Source organism: Zootermopsis nevadensis, unplaced genomic scaffold, assembly GCF_977971745.1.
Source record: "Zootermopsis nevadensis isolate Lab colony 2312 unplaced genomic scaffold, Znev_1.0 Znev_ptg000061l, whole genome shotgun sequence".
Classification (NCBI taxonomy): domain Eukaryota; kingdom Metazoa; phylum Arthropoda; class Insecta; order Blattodea; family Termopsidae; genus Zootermopsis; species Zootermopsis nevadensis.
In genome coordinates this window covers 13,080,542-13,105,168 of record NW_028259192.1, presented here as the reverse complement: position 1 = coordinate 13,105,168, position 24,627 = coordinate 13,080,542, and the positions used below count along the sequence as shown (strand labels likewise).

At 35.7% G+C, this 24,627-nt stretch overlaps 3 protein-coding genes across 11 annotated transcripts in view; all 3 read right to left on the bottom strand.

The window, feature by feature from the left end:
• Gapvd1 (GTPase activating protein and VPS9 domains 1) overlaps positions 1–13,681 on the bottom strand; it is a 43,800-nt gene extending 30,119 nt beyond the window's left edge. For 2 of the 4 annotated variants that reach the window (XM_022080674.2, XM_022080664.2), the window contains exons 1-9: positions 13,384–13,675; positions 12,977–13,104; positions 8,741–8,917; positions 8,337–8,569; positions 7,576–7,743; positions 4,720–4,948; positions 3,434–3,643; positions 2,816–2,959; positions 1,275–1,470 (exon numbers count right to left, since the gene is read on the bottom strand). In XM_022080674.2, coding sequence (XP_021936366.1) covers positions 1,275–1,470; positions 2,816–2,959; positions 3,434–3,643; positions 4,720–4,948; positions 7,576–7,743; positions 8,337–8,569; positions 8,741–8,917; positions 12,977–13,099 — 1,480 coding nt within the window. In that variant the 5' untranslated portion in view covers positions 13,100–13,104; positions 13,384–13,675. Of the gene's footprint in view, positions 1–1,274; positions 1,471–2,815; positions 2,960–3,433; positions 3,644–4,719; positions 4,949–7,575; positions 7,744–8,336; positions 8,570–8,740; positions 8,918–12,976; positions 13,105–13,383 lie in introns of all 4 variants that reach the window. The other 2 variants (XM_022080691.2, XM_022080681.2) reach the window with 2 other exon arrangements.
• Positions 13,682–14,435: 754 nt separating this feature from the next.
• COX7B (Cytochrome c oxidase subunit 7B) lies at positions 14,436–17,101 on the bottom strand. Its single transcript, XM_022080623.2, has 3 exons — positions 16,906–17,101; positions 16,424–16,593; positions 14,436–14,663 (listed from the first exon to the last, which is right to left on the bottom strand). The coding sequence occupies exons 1-3, from the start codon at positions 16,955–16,957 to the stop codon at positions 14,589–14,591; spliced, it is 297 nt and encodes a 98-aa protein (XP_021936315.1). The 5' UTR covers positions 16,958–17,101; the 3' UTR covers positions 14,436–14,588.
• A 1,468-nt stretch (positions 17,102–18,569) lies between these two features.
• The window catches only part of LOC110837921 (GTPase activating protein and centrosome-associated), a 31,904-nt gene continuing 25,846 nt past the window's right edge, over positions 18,570–24,627 (bottom strand). For all 6 annotated transcript variants that reach the window (XM_087340181.1, XM_087340186.1, XM_087340183.1 and 3 more), the window contains one exon: positions 18,570–24,429. In XM_087340181.1, coding sequence (XP_087196307.1) covers positions 24,172–24,429 — 258 coding nt within the window. In that variant the 3' untranslated portion in view covers positions 18,570–24,171. The remainder of the gene's footprint in view (positions 24,430–24,627) is intronic.

Below are 24,627 nucleotides of genomic sequence, written 5' to 3'. Positions count from 1 at the left end.
AATTTCCATGCAACTGTTACATACTGAACTTTTTTCACAACAACAACAACAAAGTAAACAAATAATATTTTCAATACCAATACAGTGAAACCTCGATGCATCGTTTTCGGCGGGGGTGGGAAATAAAAACGATGAATGCGGGAAAACGATAGATGCGGGAAAGCATTAAAAATTTAAAAAAAAACAATGTTTCTCTTTCAAAGTTACTTCTTTTTACCAAAAAAGTCTTTAATGGACAACTGGTATGTCGAAACTTTACGTTTTAGGCCAAACAGAGCCCTTTCCACGTTCAAAATGTTTTCTTCGTCACGTTCACTAATATTATGCGCATAAAAGAACGACTTCACTTTTGCCAATGCAGCGTGTGCTTCGGAAAAACTCGGCAAAGTTCGGGCTCGCATTCGTCGTTTCTCCCTCTTCCTCACCGCTCCCTCAACCTTCGCGGACTATAACAGGAAAAATGGAAGTACTATTACTGCCGAACTCAACGAAACGTAGCTGTAGAAGACACGATATGAACCAGAAGAATGAAAAAGTTTCGCTCGCCTTTCCTTTGTACTTATAATAAAAGCATTTGTGAAGAAATTCACACTGCACATGCCATCTGGCATCGCTGGAACGAAATATGAGTGCACCCAAATTAAAATCGTAAAATTTCTGACAATGGGCACCGCCATTCACTCCAACTATCACCCCTGCACCGCTGACCCCTCATTCCAAAAGAATCTGTGCTGGTTGGGCGACATAACAGGTTACCGCTACTGTGTATTCCAAAAACATTGTGCGTCTTTCGGTATTAATTTATCTCAAAAATCAGCATTTTAAATTCTCAGAAACGATCATTGCGGGAAAATTGTGGGCCGGGACTAAGATTTTTGAACGATCGATGCGATAAAACGATAGTTCGAGGAACGATAGAAGCGGGAAAATGTAACATTATTTTATATGGGATGTATTCGGGACCGAACAAAATGGACGATGCATCCGGGAACGATGGATAGAGGTTTCACTGTATATATTATGTCACAGAAACAACAAATATGTTGGTGAGACTATTTCTATTGAAAAAATTATTTATTTGTACCTTCTTCCAGGTTTGTTCCACACACGAACAAAAACTAGTATTGCTTTTGACACAAATGTTGAGTGGGACATAATAAATGCACTTCCAAAGTCATCAATGCACATGCATAAAATGCTGTTGCAGTATTTCACTCAATTTTCATTTTTGTCTTTCATGTACCAGACTATAATTTGCTTGCTACACAGCTCACCTATTCCTAACAATCCTGCACTCTTTCGAGGTGTACTAGGAGTTGCTGGCTGTTGTGGCTTCAGCACACCACCAGTTACATGACCATTCACTGTGGTGTTTCCAAAAGGAAGCTGCATTAGTAAAGTGGTCAGCTGCTTCCTATTCTCCTCCAGACTCTCATCTTCATCTGTAGATACAGTCTGCAGGAAGACCACCTGTCACCAAGAACACATTTCACATATCACGTATAAAATGAAATAGTTCTTTGGAAGAATATAATACAGCAGTACATTTACCAAACAATTTTTACCAACAAAATATGCTTATTAAATGATACTGGGATTTGTGAACATCATGAGACAGTACAGTAAAAGTCTTCTGGAAAGCTGTAGTCTTGTAGTGCGCTCACCAAATAAATTTTACCACATTCACTTTAACAACACAAAATTTAGGTTCCCATGTGAGGGCAATACAATTCCAGTATGCAAAATATTACATATACTGTAATGTGAACCCCCTTCTGCATCCACACTTATCCAATGGGTATGGCGGTCCTTTCCCGGGGGTAAAGTGCAGCTGGAGTGTGATGCTAACCACTCACCCCCACCTAATGCCAAGGTTAAGCAAGTAGGAGCCATACCAAGTCTTCCCTCAAGCGCCTACATAGCGTACAGTTGGACAGCTTAAAAGTTTAGATTAACCACTCTAGTGTAATAAGTATGCAATCACAGGAATTAATCATATATTATGCCCTAGCTCATAAATTACAACAGTAAGTCACATATATCAATGCTGTACTGGCTGTCCATGACACTGACACAAAATATCCTTCATACTATCTGGACAGTATGCAGTATTTATGCCATTCATAAACTTTTCACTTTATTATAATCTTAAATCCAAAGAGATTTTTATCAGATCTGTAATGGAAATTCTAAAAAGTTTCCATTTTATTCAAATAAAAGACTGTTTTATCACCACAGAGCATGTCACACTAAAACATGGTGTGATGATGTAAACAACCAAAGAACAAATTCCTCTTGTAAGACATTATCTTACAAGAATAAAAGCTTCAAGAAATGGTACAGAGTTGATGTAATCTGTATGATTAAAATTTTTTGCCACATCCTAAATACTTTCTTTTTATTATTCCTGTCTGATACCAATATGTTTATTTGGAAGTTATTGATGTCTACAGAAGAGATAAAGATTCAATTAATATGAGTGAGATACCGAAAACCCATAGCAATAAGACCAGTGATACCAACATGTAACAATGTAATGTTACAAAATACCTGTACATAATTTTCCAGTATTTGACATAGGATCGTACATAGTACAAGTAGGATTTCATAAAACACCTTTTTTCAATAAATACAAGTGGCAACATTTCACTACAATACAGTAGAGAAGCTGACTACACGTTTGATGCATGGCAGGGAGAAAGAATCTTTCTCTTTGCCACTACTTCCATAATGGAGTTTGTTCTCTACTCGCCTCTATGCTTATATGCTACGGTGCTTAAGTACACAGACAACTTTTCACTTCTCTTTATCTTACCAATTGATGTAGTTCAGTCTCAGTGAATAATGCTGCTGACCGTGATAACCCCTGCAGTTTCGAACAAACAGTAATAACAGGTCCATCCTCAAGTCCATCTGTTGCTCCATCCAGAATTGCATCCAGTAGAGAGGACACACAGTCCTAAACAAATTTAATTTACATACAACAAAATAAGGCAGGCATAACAGAACTTCACAACACATTCCTTTTACATTAGTTAAAATCTCCATTTGCTTATGAGTAATCATAAAACAGTAAATTCTATAAATTAAATAATTTGAAACAATTTATTCAATATTGAGGTCATTTGTAACATTTTGTAAGATGCTAGGTTTTTTGCAGGGAGACCCATCTCCAAGCTGGAAGACAAACTATATGTTGACTGTTGAACACATTATTCAATATAATTGTGACCCTTCATACCTGTAGGCTGTATTCCCACATTTGCAACCTGAGGACACACCATGTCATTATGAGAAGAGGCTCACTTAATATTCTAAGAATGCTTATTTTTATGTTCCATTTTGATGCAAACATAACCTAGTTTTGACTAGTAGCTTTAATAACTGTTAACGTAAATGTACAACTAAGAATCTAAAAATATTGTGTACTAACCTTCTCAAACAAATTGTAAAGATCTGACACTTTACTATCCACATCTTCATACTTGGTCATTGCCAACATCTGCACAATTTTGGCCACTTGGATAAGATTAAAACAAGACACATAGCTGATTGGGGCATCTGTTATGCCATATGGTTCTGGATTAACAATTGCAGGACAGATAAAATATGTGAACACCAAATCTGTGCAAATTGCATTTACCTGCAAAAGAACTTAAATATCTGTGGATTCTGGTCTTCTGTGATGTAATGCTCTATAGTCTTGTAGGTGGTTACAAACATTATGGAGGAAGATGACTGTCTTATGGGAAGTTGCACTGTGTAATATGGTAGAACTTAACCAATGTTTTAAAGGTGCCTACTGCCTTAAGTTCCTCTAGATTACATGGTGCAACATTCCAGAGGAGAGTTATCTTCGTTATCTGGTAATCACTATTGAGACTATACTGCATCAGAACCCAGAAAACCAGAACCTGAATTTTCATCATTTTATAAACATCAAACATTAATGTAAATATGTCAGAATTATGAGACCAGTAACACAATGTGCATTACTTAATAATGGCTGTGATTTCAACAGAATGCCTTGGTTGCCCACATAAACACATACATGAAAGCCTGTGCATGCATGTACACACACACACTGTGTATTTTGGTCTAGATTATCTGTTATCAGATGGAGGAAACTAGAGATTTTTCTGGAAGAACATCTACCATCTTCATGCTATACTATATGCAAGAGTTGCCACTTGGTCTGTCCGGCTGCATTAATGTTATAAAGAGGCATTCTATTGACTGTCAAGAAAACACTGGCACAGTATACCATTATTAATAATGATCTCCTTCTCCTGCTGATGTGTGTCACCAAACACGATATTAGAACAAGTCATTGCAGGACTGGAGCAAGGAAAATGTTTCCTACCCTACTTGTACAGAAACCTTCTTCTGTTCCAACCAAGCTACCCTGCATCCCTCATCTGGCTACCAAGATAACCTGTCTGTACAGGACTTAAGAAGGCATCATGCTATTGTAGACAAAGACACTTTCAACAAAAGGAAAAATAATAGTGAATAGGTTCCTTCATCTAAAATACTGTTATTTTACCTCAAGATTACACAGAACCACCACAAAAAGTCACAATCTAAATTCACACCACAGTGCAAACTAAATGAAAAAGTTTACAAAAATTATAATTATAATTAAAGGAAATGAATATTAATAAGAATGTGACTGCATCATCCTGCATGAAATCAGTGCCCTACAACTTGGTCCCTTACCTCTTTAGGTTCAATATTCCCTGATTTAGACAGCAATCCAGCTATCTGGCAAACAAGCCAACGAACACCAGTAGGAAAGCAATGCATGTTATTGCGCAGACTTAGCACAAATCGGTTTGTAATAGCTACAAGACGCTTATTGGTCCACCTGCGATACTCCTGTAGTCGAATATTGTATTCAGGAGATCCTTCGGGACCAAACTTCTTTAAGCGTTCCTCAGGAGGAAACCTAAACAACATTTTACAGACATGTTAGTTACACACCACCATTAGAAAAATCATTATGTCAGCAACTTTCTTTATTTTAAGTCTTGCATTACAACTTAGTGCGCAGATGTTACAATTCAAATGGTGTGACAAGAAGTTCCTTATGCAGACAGTTGGGAGAGGATGGCAAGAAACAGCAAAGCAGAAGGGATGGTACACAATGGCTATTGCTGCCATAATAATATTCCAGTAAACAGCAAAATCACAGCATTTCATGGTGACATGCACAATCTGCTCAACCTAGGCCAATATCTTGTGTTACCACACCAGCTGTACTCAGGTAAAAACTGACAAACACAGTCATAACATACAAACAATAATAAAATATGTTTGTTTCCATCTTGAGTACGCCATTCTTTGACTTGTTGGAAAAACATTACTAACAATCACACTTATTTTTAATAGAAAGATGCAGAGTCTTTAATGGCACTGGTGATTATTTCACATTATGATTCAAATTAATCATATACATGATTGAAGCCAATTCAGCTGCTCGGTATGTCTATGAATCACTTCCCAAAAGTACAAGAATATTACTCAGCATGATATAGAAACATTTCTACAGTTATTCAAGCCAAAAAAGAGAGTTGAAAGAAACACAGAAAGAAAAAAGGCGAATAAATTATTTAATTCACATAAAGTTCATATCATAGGACTTTGTCCCACTGGATGGAAAATAATAATTCCACTGGTGCAAAAATGTGATGTAACCTACAAAATGGCATACAATATAAGAGCACCATTAAAAATTCTAATATCCAGAAACAGAGGGGAATTTGTAAATTGATTTGTTACTGGTCTAAAAAATATTTAGCCTTACTTAAAATAACATCATAGAGTACTATGGAGAGGGTTAACCAGGATAAAGAAAATATTTAACAAAGATGGAAGATAAAAGAAGTCAATGGCATAACATCCTGTGATTTGTTCACCTAAAGAAGAACAGGGATAATTATTACAAAGGGAATCATTAGCCTTCATATGAGGCTCCATTTGGTTGTCAGGTTATGTTTGGGTTAAATACATTACAGTTTTCCACAACATGTAGGGCACATAATACAAAAGATGCAGGATACCACTAATCCAACTGGAAATGATTCAAATAATTACACAAAGAAACAGCTCTCAGACAGCAGCCTGGATAGAAATCTGTCTCCAACAAAATTCAGTGCACAGTCCCAACAAAATACAGCAATGGTGTGTATTAATACCAGTAAAATGACCATCATATTCATGCCATTTGCAGGATAAATCATAATGAGGGATATGAAACAAATACAGCTTACCACCAGCAGAATCTATAGTGTAATTAGGCTGGGAAGATTCATGTCAGCATCAGATGTTGTCATGAAGATGAAAGAAGATGCCATTACTTTCAAATCTATTGTTATTTTATAAGAACTGTACTTAACATCGTCTTTCCCATTATACAAAACAAAACACCAGTCTCAATAAAACAGAATTATGAGTTACATTTGTTGTTACTCAACAGTCCAGTGACACTAAACAAGGGTTTGTAAAAAGTCACTGTTGAAGCTAAATGGCAAAACAAGAACTGTTTGTTAAAAATAATGTCTTCTGTTGTTGTAACAAAGAAATTTTAGTTACATTATGGAAACATGTTTTATTGCTATCACACACCAATTTTAAAAAAATTATTCATTATAAGTGAACTTTCAATAACTTAAATTTAACCAATACCACTCTGAATGATAGCAAATACTTTCACAGCATAAGTCATCATTCAAAAATGGCATTACACTGACGCTTCTAAATCACTTTTGACATTCTAAACAATACCTAGGAACTGCATGCATTGCCTAGTTAACCTTCATTTTTCTAGCGTTCCTTGTCTGGGACGTAAGTTGTGTACTCAGCCCTACGAACGGTCCTTGTGCGGAACGCAAATCTTGCAACACTGAAAGTAGACTTGGCTACATCTTTTGGCCTGTTTTAGAGGCTGCAAACATTGATTCACTTTCTCTAGGGTTTTGACAAGGTCAGTCTGAGCTGTCAACCTGGGAACTATAACCATAAACAGCAATAAACATTGTTAATTTCAAGTGGGTTTGGCTTCCTTTTCAGACCCTCTATTCAAAGCTTCTCACATTCCTCGGCATGATGGGTGAAAAGAATGTGTATCCACTGAAGTAGGGGAAACAAATTTTTCTGTGTGGTCATTAGTTCACAACCATGGCTTCTACCATGTCGAATGAGCTTCCAAAGAAGAAAGTAAAGTTACTAAGGCCTATTTAGGCAATTAAGATATTAACTGCATTTTTAAAAAACTCTATGTATTCTCTGTTCTATTCAAATAAATATGGCTTTTATTTCATCAATTTATCATGTTTACTTTAGATAATATTAAAGTTTTCCTTAGAGCGTGTACAAAAGTTTACAAACCTGCTACCACTTTGCCATTTAAAACCCCGTTGTTTAAAGGTTAAGTATACAAACTTTACATTTCATACTTCACCAAATTTGAGCAAATATTATACAGAGTGCCTAAGTACTTCAACAAATGTTAAATTTTCATGCTTTGTCCACTTTGTCCATTAAATGCACAAGACAGAAACCCCAAACATTCACCTGATTGTTGCCTTATCTGGATCTATGTCCAAAAACATTTCATCCTCAACCAGCAACTGCATGATAGGCTTGTGAAGTGCAGCTGTCAGGAACAACTTTGCAGAAAACAGACCTTCATGAAATTCACCGTACAAGCGAGCGAAAGCACATGACCTCTGACGAAGAAGCCTGGTAAGAAAGGAAAAAATTACATACTTTACTATTTACAGGCCAGTAAGGCAACTGGCCTCATGGAAGTCAGTTACTTCTACATAACACATAAAACTGTAATTACCTCACATTTCAAAGCTTAAGTCATGCTACATTGTCCACTTTGATCATAAGCACAGATCTGCAGATTGCTGCTATAATCACCATCTTAATTTTTTCAAGAACTACATAATTTAAAGCCTCTTGCTGCTGTTGTTGGTACTATTCTTATTAACACTGTCAGATACATGGGCATAAAACACTGCCTCATACTTCAAACAAGAAACATAAATTACAAGTGTTTGAAAATAAAATTCTCATCAAAATATTGGGACTTAAGGAAGAAATACATAATTTAGGATATTATACAGAGAGGCAGCATTCATTAATATTTTTAAACATACACTACACAACCACATCCCAATTTACATTCTATGAATCAAAACATTACTTTCTCAAACAGAATTATATTTGTTTCTCTTTTCATCATGTGTACTTCAGTATAATACTTTAACTGAACAGTGATTTTCAAAAGTATTACATTAGTTCTCTTACCCAGTACCAGTACAAACCTGCGTGGATTTTCTGAGGGCACAAGTTGAAGCTCTGTGAGATAACGCAGAAGCCTTAAAGCAAGCAATTTATCTTCTGGTAGCAAACTGCTACCAAACAATCCTGTCATTATAGAATGAACTATTCCATGCATCATATCTGGAAGCAGACGATCACCAGCAACAAGGCAGCTTGCAAGAAGCTGAGGTGATGTGCGCAGTGTTTGCAGAAATTCCCCATATGCCAGACATTCCTGTTACAAATAATTTGAACATCATAAAAAATGAAGTTGCATAATTAAATTAATCATTTGTAGTTTAAACATGTCAATAAATATACCATGATTCATTTTGAAGTCAAGTAAACTGATGGGATGACAAAATACACACACACAAAAATTAAATCATCCAGTAAAATATAATACCTGAAAACCCAATACTTTGTATCCATCCACAAAGACAGTACTGTCAAGAGTGTTGGCCTTCCGACAACAAACAGCTGGTGTGCAATCAGGATGGGCTACAATCAGACGGTTTAAGTTGTCTCGTTGTTGAGCTGTAACCCATGCCAATTGTGCTAGCCTGCATGATCCACTAATTACCTGAAAAATGAATAATTTCATGATATGTAATTAAACATGCTGTAGTCTATTTAAATAAAAAGTACTCTGAAGCATATGCACTTCTATTAGGTATTTATATATTTTAATTACTTCTCTTTTTAGTACTGTCATGTTATTCTGAGGTTCTGATAATCCAGTCTATATCCAATAGATATGATAGTTACTTTCCCATGGAGTTATCACATATTCTGTACTGTCTGGAGGTTACAGAACTGTTTTTATCATACTCTTAACAGAATGGATAAAATTGCACTGCATTAATTTGTACTCTTCACCAAACATTATTAGAAGATCTTGGTGTCTTGTTAGACAGTAAACTGTATTTTCACTGTCATGTAAATTGTGTTCATTCCCAGGCACTAAGGACCTTAGGGCTTATTCGTTTTATTACTTATAATTTTTCCTCTTTAGACAGCCTTGTTGTTTTATATAATGCTTTAATTAGGTCAAAGCTTGAGTATGTCTCGGTCGTTTGGAATAATCTTACACAGACAGATTCTAATAAATTAGAAAATATTCAAAGAAAATTTGTCAGTTTATGCAATTACCGATTTTTACAGTTTAATATCCCCCGAAAATATGAACTGATCCTATCTACTTTAAATTTTAGAACACTTTATTCCAGACAACGACATCTCGATGCGTTATTTCTTATTAATGTATTTAAGGGCAAAATAAATTGCCATTCCATTATGGACGCTGTTGGTTTACGTGTGCCGGCGAGGCAAATAAGAGAATTTTCTACTTTTAGTGTGAGCAGTGCACTAAGGCATAGTCCTTCAGCCAGGTGCGTCATCGCTGCAAATTACGTATGTAAATCTTTGGACGTATTTAGCATAAACATTGTCTCCCTTGAGCGAACGTTCTCAACAAGGGAAATGATCTAGCTTCGTTATCTGTCTTTTTATATTTTTTAAAGTTTTACAATTATATTAGTGTTCCCTAGGTGGATTATTTGTTTTTATTTATATTCCTTCATTTTTTGCTCTGTGTTAATATTGTTTCTATTTTGGGTTTGCCTGTACTTGGCAGTTATATTTAATACTGTACATATTACTGTATATATTATCAGTGTTTGCCTGTTATTGGCTTCTTGCTGTTGGCAAACACGTAAATAAATTAATTGAATTGAATTAATTGAATTGAATTAAATAAAAAAGAGATTAGATGTACAGGGCATTAGCATACACCACAGATTTGAAATACACCAACATCTTGGTTGGAAAACTTCAAGGGAAGAGATTACTTGTGACCTAGTTGTAGAAGGGCAAATAATATGAAGATCAGTACAGAGTATGAGGGTATGGGACAAAATAATCTACTTCAGGGCAGAGTACAATGACAGATGCTTGTAGACATAGTATTGAACATATGGCTTCCACCAGACCTCAGGAAATTCTTGACTAGATGATCAACTATCACTTTCTCAAAAAGGGTTCTGCCCCACAGAATTATAGTAGATTCCCTTTCTTATAAAGCCTGTGTAAAAACTTATCAGAAGAATGCTATGCAACATGATGGAGAAGTGTGGGACGGGCCAACTGTATTTGTGGTTCTTGGCCAGCTCCAGTCAGGTCTTGTGGTATACAGTCAAACTCACAAGCATTGCCAAGTACATCTTACAGCTGAATGAGATGGTTCAGGCCAGACATTTAATGCCAAAATGATATGAACTCCTCAAAATACATATGCGTTATACTGCTGCCAAGCTGCAACTAAGGGCTTCAGCTAAAGGTTATCTATTCCCACTCTACTATCATGATTGGCTCTAGTTATGTCCCAGCAAAAGTCTAGCTTTATAAGAAAAGGAATGAACTATATATACCATACTCTTGATTATTCAGGGCAATGGAGGGAAGACAAAAAAAGATAAAAGAATTCAAATAATACAGAATCAAGTTATTTCCAATTCACATGTTTCAACACAAAGTACTCACTCTATTGCCATGATTACAAATTCAGTAGCAGCACAGTGCTACATCATCTCTTCACAGTCCACACAAGCAGGTAGTAGAATGTAAGGAACACCAAAGACTTGCAGAAACACAAAATGGAAAGGAAGGAAGAGAGATGGAATCTTGGTTCACAAGTACCTGTGTGTACATTTTACAAACTTTTAATAATGCCAACAAATAATGAAAATTAAAGTTAGCTCACTTGTAAAGTGACTAACTGCTGGCTGGATGACGAAATGGGCCAGGTATGAAATTCATATCTTTGGCACCATGTCAGAACAGGCTCTGGAAATTACCCTTCCTCTTATGTAAGGTTCCAGATAATCTGTTCCCTATGGTAAGGTGAACAGAGCATGAAGCTGACCATTCATCTCAATTAGGCCAAAGTTAAGAACACGCAGAGCTTTACTTCCAATCCTACAATATTTTCATGGCAAGGTGCTTAAGTACAGGTACATTTCATCTACATGGAAATAAAAAACAACACCACACAATTCATTTTTTTATCTTCAGTAATTCACTTTATTAAATTTCCTTTCCTTTTTCCACTGTCCCACTTCACTGACGGCCACCAACATATCTGTTTCAAATGTATCGATCATTTTGCTGCCTTTGAAGTTTCCCCTTTAAAATCCTTTCTACATTACTTGTTGCTTTCTCCAGTATTTCCTTAACTTTCTGCCTACACTTTTAGGCTCCAAAAAAATACTATTAAAATTAAAACACTAAAAGTCATAAACAAGAGTTTAGTTTTTGTATGGTATGCATAAAATAAAAATACATCAGAGTATCCTAACAGTTTGTAATACTATTACTTTTTATCAAAAAATTCATTTGATATTGGGAACAACGCAAAATGGCTGAACTTTCAATTAAATGCAGGAGCAGTGTTACAGTCTAGTCTTTATGTCAATGCACCACGAATACCACATTTTCACAGCATATGTTGAACACATCACATCCTGACTTCTGAATGTGAGTATTCCAAAAACGAAACAATCAAAGAAAACTGGATTAGTGCAGAACCACCATGTCACACTTGCATCTCTTACGCTATATGGAGCCCTCTTTCATATTTATATAGCCTCATTAAGTTATTGAATTTATCCAAATGAAACATTGCTTACATTGAAATATTAATATGAATGATTGGACACCATTGCCAATTATGGTAAAGATGGATGCAGTGGAATGGTGCACATTTGGGTTAGCTAATGAGCAATTGGTACACGAGATTATCTCAAGGGATACGGGACGCTGCCACCAGAGTGTAACTATGATGATTGTGATTACTGCTTTAAATAATGCAGCAGTTCACAAATGCCGAAGATATACACAATGATCTGTTAAACTGTTAGCTCAAGCAGCTGATGTAAGATAATTTATAATAAAGCACAGGTGAACCAATTCTTTTAATTGTTCTAAATAATAAAATGCACAGAACAAATAACATTCTAAATACTTATTGGAGAAATTTGCAAACTAAATTATATACACAGAAAAAGTTCAAATTGACAAGCTCTAACAGGCAAATCAGATTAGGGCTTATTCCACTTCTTAACCAACTAAACCAAGCTAGAGTAAACACTATCCTACTGGCTGGCCAAAAACCATTAGAGCAGGGGACAAGAAAGGTCACTGCACAATACTGGCAGTTTCAGGGACACATAACTTTCTAAGGGAGATGAGGCACATAGTTACCTCAATAAAAAATGTCATCAACCTAAAGTAGATGGTTGTGATTTTGCTATGCATGTGATGTCCATGGGAAGAGTCATCTCTTTTTTTAAGCAGATCTTACCAGACAGATTTTCACATGCCTCATGTAACAATCTGAAGTTTGGTTTCACTAGTATTGAAAAAAAATTTGTATCTGGGAAATGTCAGTTACCTTCATAAGTTAAAAATGTAATTGTTACATTATACAAGTAAAAATAATCTTAAGCTTGTAGCATTCAATCTTGTTAAAAGTCAACTACTATAATACAGGAAGCTACAGTGTCAATGGCATGATAAAACAGACCTTGTTTATACTGTTGCCAAAAAGCCTTACTAAGAATAAAAATAAAAAAAAGCAACCAACCTTCTCATTTAATCCTTGTAAATGTTGTTGTTCGGATGACACAAACAGCCTTTCCTGTCGAAGATGCCCAGCAAGCTCAATAATGTCCCAATGCAGGGCATTCATCATCAAACCATCATCCATTTCGACTGAAAATGCATACTCATACAATATGTTCAATAACATTAAGGTTAAATCCAGAAATGAGATCATGTACATACTCCTAAACTTGACAAAACAATACTATGTAAGGACGGTCTGGAAAACTTTTCAAGTTAACAAAAAATCGGACCAAAATAACAACTCGAAAGCAATTAACAACCTACTAACGGGTCACAGAAACAAGTTTACGTGTAACATGAACTAAAAGATTCATGATGCAAATCAAAAAGAAAAAAGCACTGGACTGTCAAAAAGAATATTCTCACCGAAGTTATCATAAGTAATGTTCACTTATATTATTACAAGTATTTAATTGCATAATCCCACATTTCTCCGATAACAATTTTTACACTTGATTTTATTCCAACTAGTATTTGCCTTTGTTATTAATCACAAGCTACACCAACCCCCATAAAACTCCGTTCGCCATTTTGATTTTTCACATAGGTTATTATCATAGCTTTGTCTTACAGGACAAATATTAAAAAATTTACGTTCCGATGGACAGTAATCATAGTGCATTCTATCCTCTTTGGTATAACCAACAGAAGTATGAAAGATGGCCGTCTTCTGGAACGTTGCGCCAGTAACTTATCTGTGCTGTAGTTTGTGCGACGCCCTTAAAGACACATGTTTACATGCTCACAGCCTTGAGAACCTGACCTGTCACAACAGACATTATTCTATAACGTGTTCTAATCACTGACATATACTCTGTGACATCAGATCTGTGTATGATGGACTGTGGTAGCAGACACATTTAAACACATTAGTCATGATTGTGTTTTTGTTTGTTTGTCACGAGTCTTTCGACTGGTTGATATGGTCCTCCATTTTCTCCTATCTTGCGCTAATCTCTTCATTTCCACATATTTTTTGCAGCCCACATCCTCAAAAATCTGCATCACATATTTCAATCTTTGTCTCCCCCTACAATTCTTTCCCTTCAACTGTTCCTTCCATTACCAAATTAACCAATCCTGGGTGACTCAGAATGTCCCCCACCATCTTATCTCTTCTTTTGGCAAGATTTATCTAGACTTCTGCCTTCGCCTATCCTAAGACCACGTCATATTGTACTTTATCAGTCCACTAAATTTTCAACATCCGTCTATAGCACCAAATTTCAAATGCTTCTATCCTTATTCTTTCTAGCTTTCCGACTGACCATGTTTCACTTCTGTATAGCGCTGTGCTCCAAACATATAACTTCAGAAAAATCTTTCTTAATTCCAGGTCAATGTTTGACACTAGTAGACTTCAATATCAACTGCCACATTTAGGTTTCTCTTCACACCAAATAGGGAAAAATTCAGTGTTCAAACTGATCCAATTTTCACTTTATTAAAACAGACAACAAATTACAACTAAAACACTTACTAAAGGAATTTTATTATTACATACTATTCATACATATACTAATAGAAGTTCATATACACACATGATAAGTATGTGTTCTTATGTTCTCCATTTACTTTTGAGAAATTTCTTCATTTGTCAGTGTTGGAGTAGAGTAGTTGAAGTCAATAACACCACTTTGGGCAATCTAGAACAAAAGCAACAATTACAGTGAAAATCAGTACCTATAAATAAAAACACAAAACTTCATCACCAACAAGGCAATGAAAGCAAACTCTAAATTCACTGAAAACAAATATTCTTTTAATTACACTTAAATTCATATAATACTACAATTTAATCTGTGTTCAATGAGCACTGAAATTCCTGTTATGTAAGGTAAATTTGTACAGGATCACAAATGAAAACATGTTCACTGAAAATTGGGTTCACTGTTACCTAACCACTATAATACCTTAGCTTCTGATAATTATCAAGGTGTTTCAGAACCTATACATGCGCCACAATCATAATGCTTATATCAACTTTTCTTTCCAGTTTCTGATTGAGCAAGAAAATGTCACAGATCAGGTTCTAGCTCTAAAATCCCAAAAGAAATATGGAAACAGTACTGTGGCTTGTGGTGGAATGCCTTTGAAAAATGAAAATGTGCGCTATACAGAATGAAAGTAATGATCAAAGTTTGTCTTTGCTCTGGTTTTATAACCTTTTGAAACTCAAAATTTTTGTTGCATCTTACAGCTGTCACCACATGAAAACATCTGACACTATTGTCAGTGAATATCAGCCACTTATACACCTTGTGCTCAAAAACTCTTACAACTGCTGCTCTTTTCAAAACAAACTAGGTAATAACCATCTTCATGTGACTTATGGCATCATAAATGATGAATGAGATACAGAGTTACCGAGCCTGTAAAACACCATATACTGCTCCATTTATAAAAAAATATGAGAGATAATAAGATACTACCTCTGCTTATTAATTTAGCCACATCATTTATGTCTGTACAGATTGCACTTTGTATTCCAAATTGTGGGTAAGAAAATAACCATGTCATTTTTGTCCCCAAATCCTATACCAATACATAACATACATCATTCTTCCAAGCTCCTAACACATAACCCATCTGACAATTAGTTTCTCAATATAAAGTAAAAATAGATAAAACATTTACTTCCACACTCCCCTCACCAAATGATCATGCAGAAGTCTCTCATGCTCATTTAGCTGGTCAAGAAATTTTATGGAATCCAAAGGCTCATTGCCACCTGCACAAGTCAATTACACCTCATCTTTAGCAAATGAATCTAGTTCAGACCATCACACCCTACTTCTTTAAATTCCAATTCAATATTACACTTCCATGTATAGCTATGTCTCCCAAATGGTCTCTTTCCTTCGGGTTTTCAAACTAAACCTGTGTGTGTGTATCGTTTTCCATGTGACGTGTCCTGCCTACCTTATCCTTGTTGTTACCATCACCTAAAATACTATAGGCAAAAGGTACAAATTATAAAGCTCCTTCAAATCTCATACACCTTTTAAATTGCTCACGCCATGCCAAAGAATCCATCCATGTCCAATGACCTCTGTAAAATTTCATAAAAAAGTAAAGTAAAGCTGTCCCACTATATGCCATGTAGGCGCTTGGGGGGAGTGGAGGTATAGCTCCTACTCATTCTTGACCTTGGCAGTAGATAAGGGTGAGTGGTCAGCATCATGCCCCGGCCAGCTTTACTCCCGAGAAAGGACCCCGGTACCCATTGGATAGGAAGCTGGTGGGCCCCAGAGCCGGTCTGGACGCAGACGCTAGAGGAAAAATCCTCGAACCTCGGTCGCCCAGTCCGTAGCCAGTCACTATACCGAATGAGCTACACTGGCTAAAATTTCATAAAAAACTATTTTTTTACTCCCACTGCTACAGAAAATCTATAAGTACTTACAAATCCCAATGTCAGGGTCAAAATTGTAACACCTCCAATTAAATGTAGATTGTATTTTCTTTGATTTGAATCATATTGTGATTGCCATGATCCTTCTGGAATAGGAAGTTCATCCATGGTTGGTGGTTTGTGGTCGGCCGGTGGATGATAAGCCCTCACTTGTGTCACAGCTGTAAACATGTACTCATTATTAGTTGTTAATATCTATAAAAACAATTAAGTATGGCAAGCTTTATGGTAAATGAATTGAAATGGAATCAATGCCCTTAACTTACAGAACTTCTCAATGTAAAGTTGGCTTTACCAAAACCCGCAAGATGAGAACCCTGTATCTGGATGTTTTAAATATTTTTGAACTGAGATGCAAATAATAATCACGGAACTGTGGACGCTTGAAACTTACCATATTCATCCTACGGTAAGCCTACATACTACCTCCTAAGTTATTACACCAAGGTTGTTCAATAAAGCATTTGTCTTACCACTGTAAGAAATCGATTTTCTTACAACCGGAATGGAAACTCTTCGGAACATTATTGTTTCTAGTCTTCCTTGCAGCAATTAAACGTAACAGAGCACATCCAGAGTTCCAACTGGATGAATGATTATATCGGCAGAAAACTGATACTGGGGGAAGGGGGGAAGAGAATAAAAAAGTGAGAAATCAAAGATCACAGATGGCGTTACCAACATATGAATATGAGTCTAATTTTCGACTATGACGTTACTGTCTTGTAGTTGTAGCGCCATGTAGTCTGATGACAGAGGTAGCATGGATCTCTGAAACGTATGTAAACATATATCAGACTACACGGTGCTACAACCCAGAAGACATCGATCTTCGGAATCACTGCCAATGAAACCACAAATCCTTGCTGGTGCAAGATATTCCCACCTCGATTAAGAAATTCAAAACATTTCTGATGTGTTATTATGATGTCCGTTTATTTGGCGAAAATATAAATAGCATAAAGAACACGATCTGTATTAGGCGCTAGGAAGAAGGTTAACCTAGATACAACAGAGATAACTGTGTTGGTATTATCTGTGACCAAGTATGTGTTTATCTTCGTCACTAGGCTAGTACAAGATCATTTCGTAGTAGCCACAAGTAGGGGCATTTTGAGGTTATGCCCGTGAGTTCTGGCGTAGAAGAAATTTGTACTTAAGAAATAACATCTTCTTAAAAAGAATGTCAAAACTACCATTGATAATAAGAAATTATGTTAATGCCCTGAAAGAATGCACTATGCCATTCGTTGCCACAAAACGGCTCCAGACAAACTGCGTTCCGCATGTATACATTTAATTTAAACGATGGATGTGCGATCGTTTTACAATAACGCATTTACTGTATTGCAAGAATGGGTTTACATTTTTCCAAATGTACCCCCATTAAAAAAATACGGAAGGCAGCTAATAAATCCTTCAAATGAGGCAAAATTTAGATGTGTGGGGAAGCACCAACAAATCACGAGCAGATTAATTTCTGAAAATGCTCACGACTGTGATTCTTGTAATTCTTATAGGGACGTAGAGGGCATCACAATTTTGTACATACAAAGGATTTCTGAATTGCATGTACTGTTGCTATACCAAACAAGTACCTCATTTGCTTGATGTACTGAATGCCCTTGGAGGCTGACATATATCTTTAAATGTTTGTATGGCAGGATGCTCCTAATTAAGTAGGTTACTGCAAGTTAATGGTTCACTGTACCTTCAGGAAGATGGAAATAAAAGTGCAAGTGCATGCATGTGCACACTTGAATGCAGCCACAAGTTCTAAACGCCAACAAATGAAAAACCTACACAGACAATGTATCTGTGTGTCCATGCATATAACCTTTACTTTTAACCTTTGTGGTTTGCATAAAGACTTAATTATTTATGGGTATAAATTCAATGGCTGGTATGCTTTGAAATGAGCTATAATTTTGTAACACAAAGTCTCTTACTCACAGCAAATTTTCTTTCCTTTTCATTCAATAATCTTGATATGCAAGTTCCATTATAAATGTTCATAAAAAAACTACAGGAATTGGGGTAACTCAGATAAATCTCTCTACCAATGCCCAGTATGAATGTGTCTGATTTTATCCTCTTAGGAGGTCTGACTATGATTGTAATCTTATTAATTTCTATGTAAAGTACTGAATCTTAATTTATTTTAATGTACACTTCATACAGACTAGCATTACATAGTACATGGCTGAGTATTTATGTTTTTGCATTGTAATAACTCAAAATACATATACATTATACTGAAGAAAAGAGTATCTACTTGAAAATACAATGGCTAGCTTTTTAAGCATGACATATTTTGAAGTAATAAAAATTGCACATGAGTTATTTATCTTATACAATAAATGGATTAAACAGAAATATAATTATTGTTTCTGTTCTTGGAATCAACAGCTGCCAAATTGAGAACTGGAATGAAAGTGTCAAAGAATGGACATAATGTTCATGTTTTAAGTCATAATTTTATGACTGAATGTGCCTATTGTTGTGATCCATGTATATGATGGTTTTGAAACATCTTCCTTTTTACGGTGCAAGGTTGTTAGCCTTGTGACCAACCCCAACCTGGAGGGCCAGGGTACCTGTCTTAGTCTGACCTCTCCCCCTTGACCAATCTGGAATACAGACCGGAGAGCCATAGAAGAAGAAGATGTATATGATGATCCCAAAGATGATGATGATGAAACAAATAATTGCAATATATTTCCAATCCATTATGAAGCAGGAAAGTTAATAAATCCAGCTGTTCCCAACTGCAGGCAATCATGAGTTTCTTTCTTCTCACTTTTGTAAACTACCTACTGAACTGAGCCCAGGGTTCAGGTCAACTTAAGGCCCCAGTAAAGGAAGACCGAGTATAAACAACAAAGCTGAAAAAGATGTCCCTTTGTTTAAACACTACACCATCATAGTTTATGGTAAGTAAAGGAAAAGTCTGGTGCATTCTTAATCTCAACTGTAGAATGCTGAATGGTCATCATCACACTGGACACTTTACTACCACAGAAAGAGCACCTTGAATCTATTGAGTAGGTGCTTAGGTGGACCCAGAATCAGTGTGGATGCAGTGGGTGGAAGAAAAAAAAATTCCTGTCCCTGTCAACAGTGACAAAACTCCATTCATCCACTATATAGCCAACAAACTTACTGACAGCTACTCTGTCTCACCAATGGCTGGGAACTCCTGTATTAACTGTCTGAAGCATTAAGTTCATCAATATAATTAAAAATTCATTTTCTACCTCAAAGAAAATATTTATCACAAAAATAATTTAATAATGTTTAAGGAAATAATCTGCCTATTCTGAGAATCATAGGAAATCCATAAATACATTCTGCTGGCAAAATGCAGAATTACTGGAAGCTAAAGTAGTACCTATAGCAAACACTGTGCTTTAAGGAGTTAAAGAACCTAATGAGAGTTCATTTCTGCAGCAAACTACTGTATTTATCTAATTAACAATTGCTTATTTGTGGAATCACAATTCATCAAAAAAGTAGTAAGCTAATTTTGGCAATTTCAGGGAGACAGTATCCAGTCACATTTATGTATGTGAGGTATAATTTCTTTTATGAGCCCTTTAATTTACATATTTACTCTCATATACTTGACTTATTCTCCATTGCACTTCCATTCTTTGACTCTTATACTTTCAATCCACTGCTTCAATTACATCTGTTTTCAAAGTACTTTGGCTTTTTGCCTTCCTGGCACTTACAGAGAAAAGAACTCTGTATATTATAAGCACTGTACCAATTTCTGTTCAGGCTCTAAATGTTATAGCTTAAACTACATTAATAACCACCATATTCACTGTACATACAGTATAGAATGTGATCCAACATAATGATTAAAATTCTGAGAAAAGACTCAGATACTGAGCAGGAGAGCAGACCAAAATATGTGATGTATATGAGGACTGCAATATTCTGGGATGTAGCATCATGTAGTCTGCTGGATACTGATTGTCATTTCAACATTTCAGAGGATCTTACTGTCATCATCAGGGAGATAAGAAGATGGTCAATATCTACCAGATTACAATGGTGCTATATCCCAGAAGACAGCCATCTTCATACTCGTTGCTGTGAGAACCTCAAATCTCACCACATGATATACTTGTCTGCCTGTCCACCTATCCATTTTACCAACCCAACCATTTACAAACATTTCTAAAGGTAACATATTACTGTCCGGACAAAGGAAAGTTCACATGAGCATTACTATAAAAAAATCAACAGTGTCAAGTTACAAGCTCAGATACTGAACTAAGGTTGTGATATTGTGTATGTTACATGGGCTTATAGCACACCTCAGCAGCAATGACATGTGAGTAAGGCCTTTGGCAGATGATGATTACCATGGAAAAGTACAGTATTTAAAGCAAAATTTGCTTCAGAGGTACTACTGCTACTACTACTCTGATGACCATGAATCCTACATCAACTGACCTGGGACTGAACACAGGCCTGCATGAAGAAAAATTTAAAGTGATTCATAAAAGACTACATATTAGGCAATACAAATTCCTCCCACTTGAAACTTGGATTTTGTGCAACATGATAGTCCAGACTACCTAGTGTGAATTAGTATTATGTTTGGTTCATACATGCACATTATAGCATGAGCTTCTAATACAACAGTTCATTAAAATCACCCTCAGTGATTTAGTATGTTGTGTACAAATGAACAAACAAGGCACACAGGTGTAACTGAACCTAAAAAGAAATGAATCTGGAAACAAAGTCCAGGTCAAATCTTGTGTGTTGTTATAATCAGTTTGCACAATAAACTATTTGGCTACATAGATATTACTATAATAGCTAGTTCACATAATTTTAATTACTCTATATTATGAAAGGAGCCATGACTTCTGAAAATAACATTTAAATAAAAAATAAATACAAATAAAACACCAACATGCAATCAAGTGTTTGGCTATTTCTTAATTTTCTGTTCGGTATATTTAATAAATTCACACATGAGGATCCCATGATACAACATATGTATGTACCATAGCTTACGTGTTAAGGAAAAAATATTAGCTTCTAATAATTTGAGATTCAAAGGTATGATTTAAAAATTATTGTAGAATTCTAGCATAAATTAATTTGACCAGCATGCCTGATTAAAAAATGTCATTTGAACACATGTCAAAAAAGAAAATGTTTGAGTTTGGTATATGAAGGACTGAATCTTATTAATCCTTACCTACTTTTCCAACTGTTCTGTTCTGTTCGGTTTAGTGTCAATGGAAAAATCTTCCGTTTTCAAGACTTAATCTCTCTTTAATTTGAGACATAATTGTGGAACTGTATGAAATATTGAACAACTCACCATGTTTTGTTTTCCAATAATGACACTGAAAGGGGAATGCAACTGCACTTCTTTCACAAAGCAGATCCCTACCACATGTCAGGCTTCAAGTTCACCATGCTCTGAATGACAAATTTCCTAACTGATTGGAAGACCCTGACTAATGACATAACCTCCACATAATCCAAATCTCTCTGGATTTTTTCACATTAGAATATGTAAAAAATGTTGTCAATGCCAGCAAAATTCATTACCTGAGATATTTATTACCAAAAGAAAATGTTTATGTAGTAAAAATCACTAGATATTTTTACCTGAACAAAAACTGAGAATACTGTTTGAATGGCTGTAGGGCTATAAATAATGCTGACACCAAGACATGTATATTTTGATATTTATCCACATTTCATAAAACTAATTAATATGTTTTGTTTCATGTTCCAGGAGTTCACAAATTTTGAGTGGACACCATCACACTGCTTGTAGTAGGCATGTAGCGCAATTGTTACTGATCACACATTGTACACACATGAACAAAAATGTGGAGAATTTCTTAACATTTTCAGCAAAGCCTGTGATTATGTGTCTCAAACTGAACAAGATGCTAAATCTTAACATCAAGTTCTTCTTTTATGAATCTGTATACTAAAACACAATGCACTGACTGAAGAACTGTCTCCATAATATTCTGAATGAACTACCTACAAAATTAGGAATATGAAAAGCATGGAGAAGGTAAACCACTTTTGAAGGGAAAGGAAGGATGCATAAACCTGTAGAGAGAGGATAGTATAGAGGAAAGATGCATGTAGGTTAAAGGGTCGGAAAACCTCAAATCTCACCAATGAAGTAATTACAACAGCTTTTTATATAGAAGAGTTCCATGAGTAGGAAACTTGAATTTGTTACAGAATGGATCTTTCATTGGGCAGAATACATTTTGAAGCAGCATAGTACTTATTTAAATACTTCCTGCAAGATAGTAAAGTTAATAGTACTTCATGAATATTTTTATTGCACAAGTACGTAATTATCATGAGCCGGGATAGCTCAATTGGTATAGTGACTAGCTACAGGCTGGGCGACTGGGGTTCGATCCCCGACTGGGGCAAGGGTTTTTCCTCTAGCCTCTGCGTCCAGACTGGCTCTGGGGCCCACCCAGCCTCCTGTCCAATGGGTATGGGGTCCTTTCCGGGGGGTAAAGTGCGGCCACAAATTATGACATAAATGTCTAAGTATGAATGATATGCACTGACTTAAAAAGATACAGATTGTAACACAATTACTGCAGCTTTAATCCAAATAGAAATATTTCAGTTGTAACATACATAATCTCCTTTTCTTGCATATTACAATAATTTTATCTTCTTATGGTTTTCTTTATCAGAATTTTGTCCTAATATAAACTTATGTGGAGGTTTGTCATTAGCAACTCATCACAGAAATACACTCACTGGCTGTTGGCAACAGATGATTCTATGCCACAACACATCATAAGACTACTAATGGCACATTACTGTAGTTGAAAAATATTAATATTTCATTGCAACTGAATATTTTAAACTAATGATATAATGTGCAATTCAAAGATGAAATTATTAATGTCTAACTTAGATATGAAATAGAAACCATGAAGTACCATACACATATGGTAGAGAAAACGTTTACATTCATACTATATCCACACATACTCGTAGATCTTTGTCAGTGATCTTATTAGATTCATACAGAAACATTAACTATGCAAAGATATCATGTGACCTTCTTATAAATATACTGTTTCTTAAGACACACATACATATATTCATTAGCTCTAATTGTCTTTTCTTTGTTCGTACATTGTATTATGTGATTGATGGACTACCCCATTTTAGTGAAGATGGCTTCATGACATTGCCTTGTGTCTGTCCTTTTAAATGCTGCTGCCTACTACAGGTGAACAAGTAATTTCATTGGAGTTTTGTTTAAACAGAAATGGTCAGAAATAAATTATTTTAACATTTTCCATTACAAAACTGCAGTACACTGCTGGAGGTTCATACTGTAGATGATGACCAATGCACATCAATGCAATCCTGCATTAAGATGGGGCAGGATGGTACCCTGTGTTATTTTGAAGAATTTTACCACAATTTGCAGTTGAACTCATAATATTCTTGAAAGAGAATATTAATTATTCTCCTTTTTTAGAAGTTGCTTGACCATTCTACCTCCAAAAACTTAACTGCTAAAAATGTTATCCAAATTACAAGGTAATGTCATAACACCTAATACAGTCAGACAACATTTGAGGAATGTGCCATAAGACATTTGTTTGAAGTATATTTTATGATAAACTCATCATTATTCATTCCAAAATGGAAGAACCTAATGACCGATGAGTTATCAGAGATGTAACATGGACCGTCTACATGTCACGCAGACTTTCTCGACTAGCAGAATCCCTGGACAGGCCTGGTGCTGAGTCACGTCGGACTACAACTACAGGGCCACCTCCTGAAACTACATCCCGTCTGGCCATGGTTGCTAAGGGTCCTCCTCCAGTCAGCTCCTTTTTGTTAGCTACTTCTTTAATAGAACTCAATGTCTTATGCAACCATGGAGGCCATGAATTACGTGCAGTCTGCAACTCTGCCACAGTGGAATGCAGCTGATGTACCAAATCCTGTCACAATCAAAAGAAACTAATGCAACAATGCACATCAGGCTCATTCCCCTGGAAGAATATTAATTACTATTTTACTGGGTTGTTATTTGGAGAATATTCTATTGCATGGTTCTTCTGACCTGAACTGTGTTCATATACAATTAATTATAGGCAGATCTTACAGAGATATGTTATGAGTAAAGGTGGATGGAACTG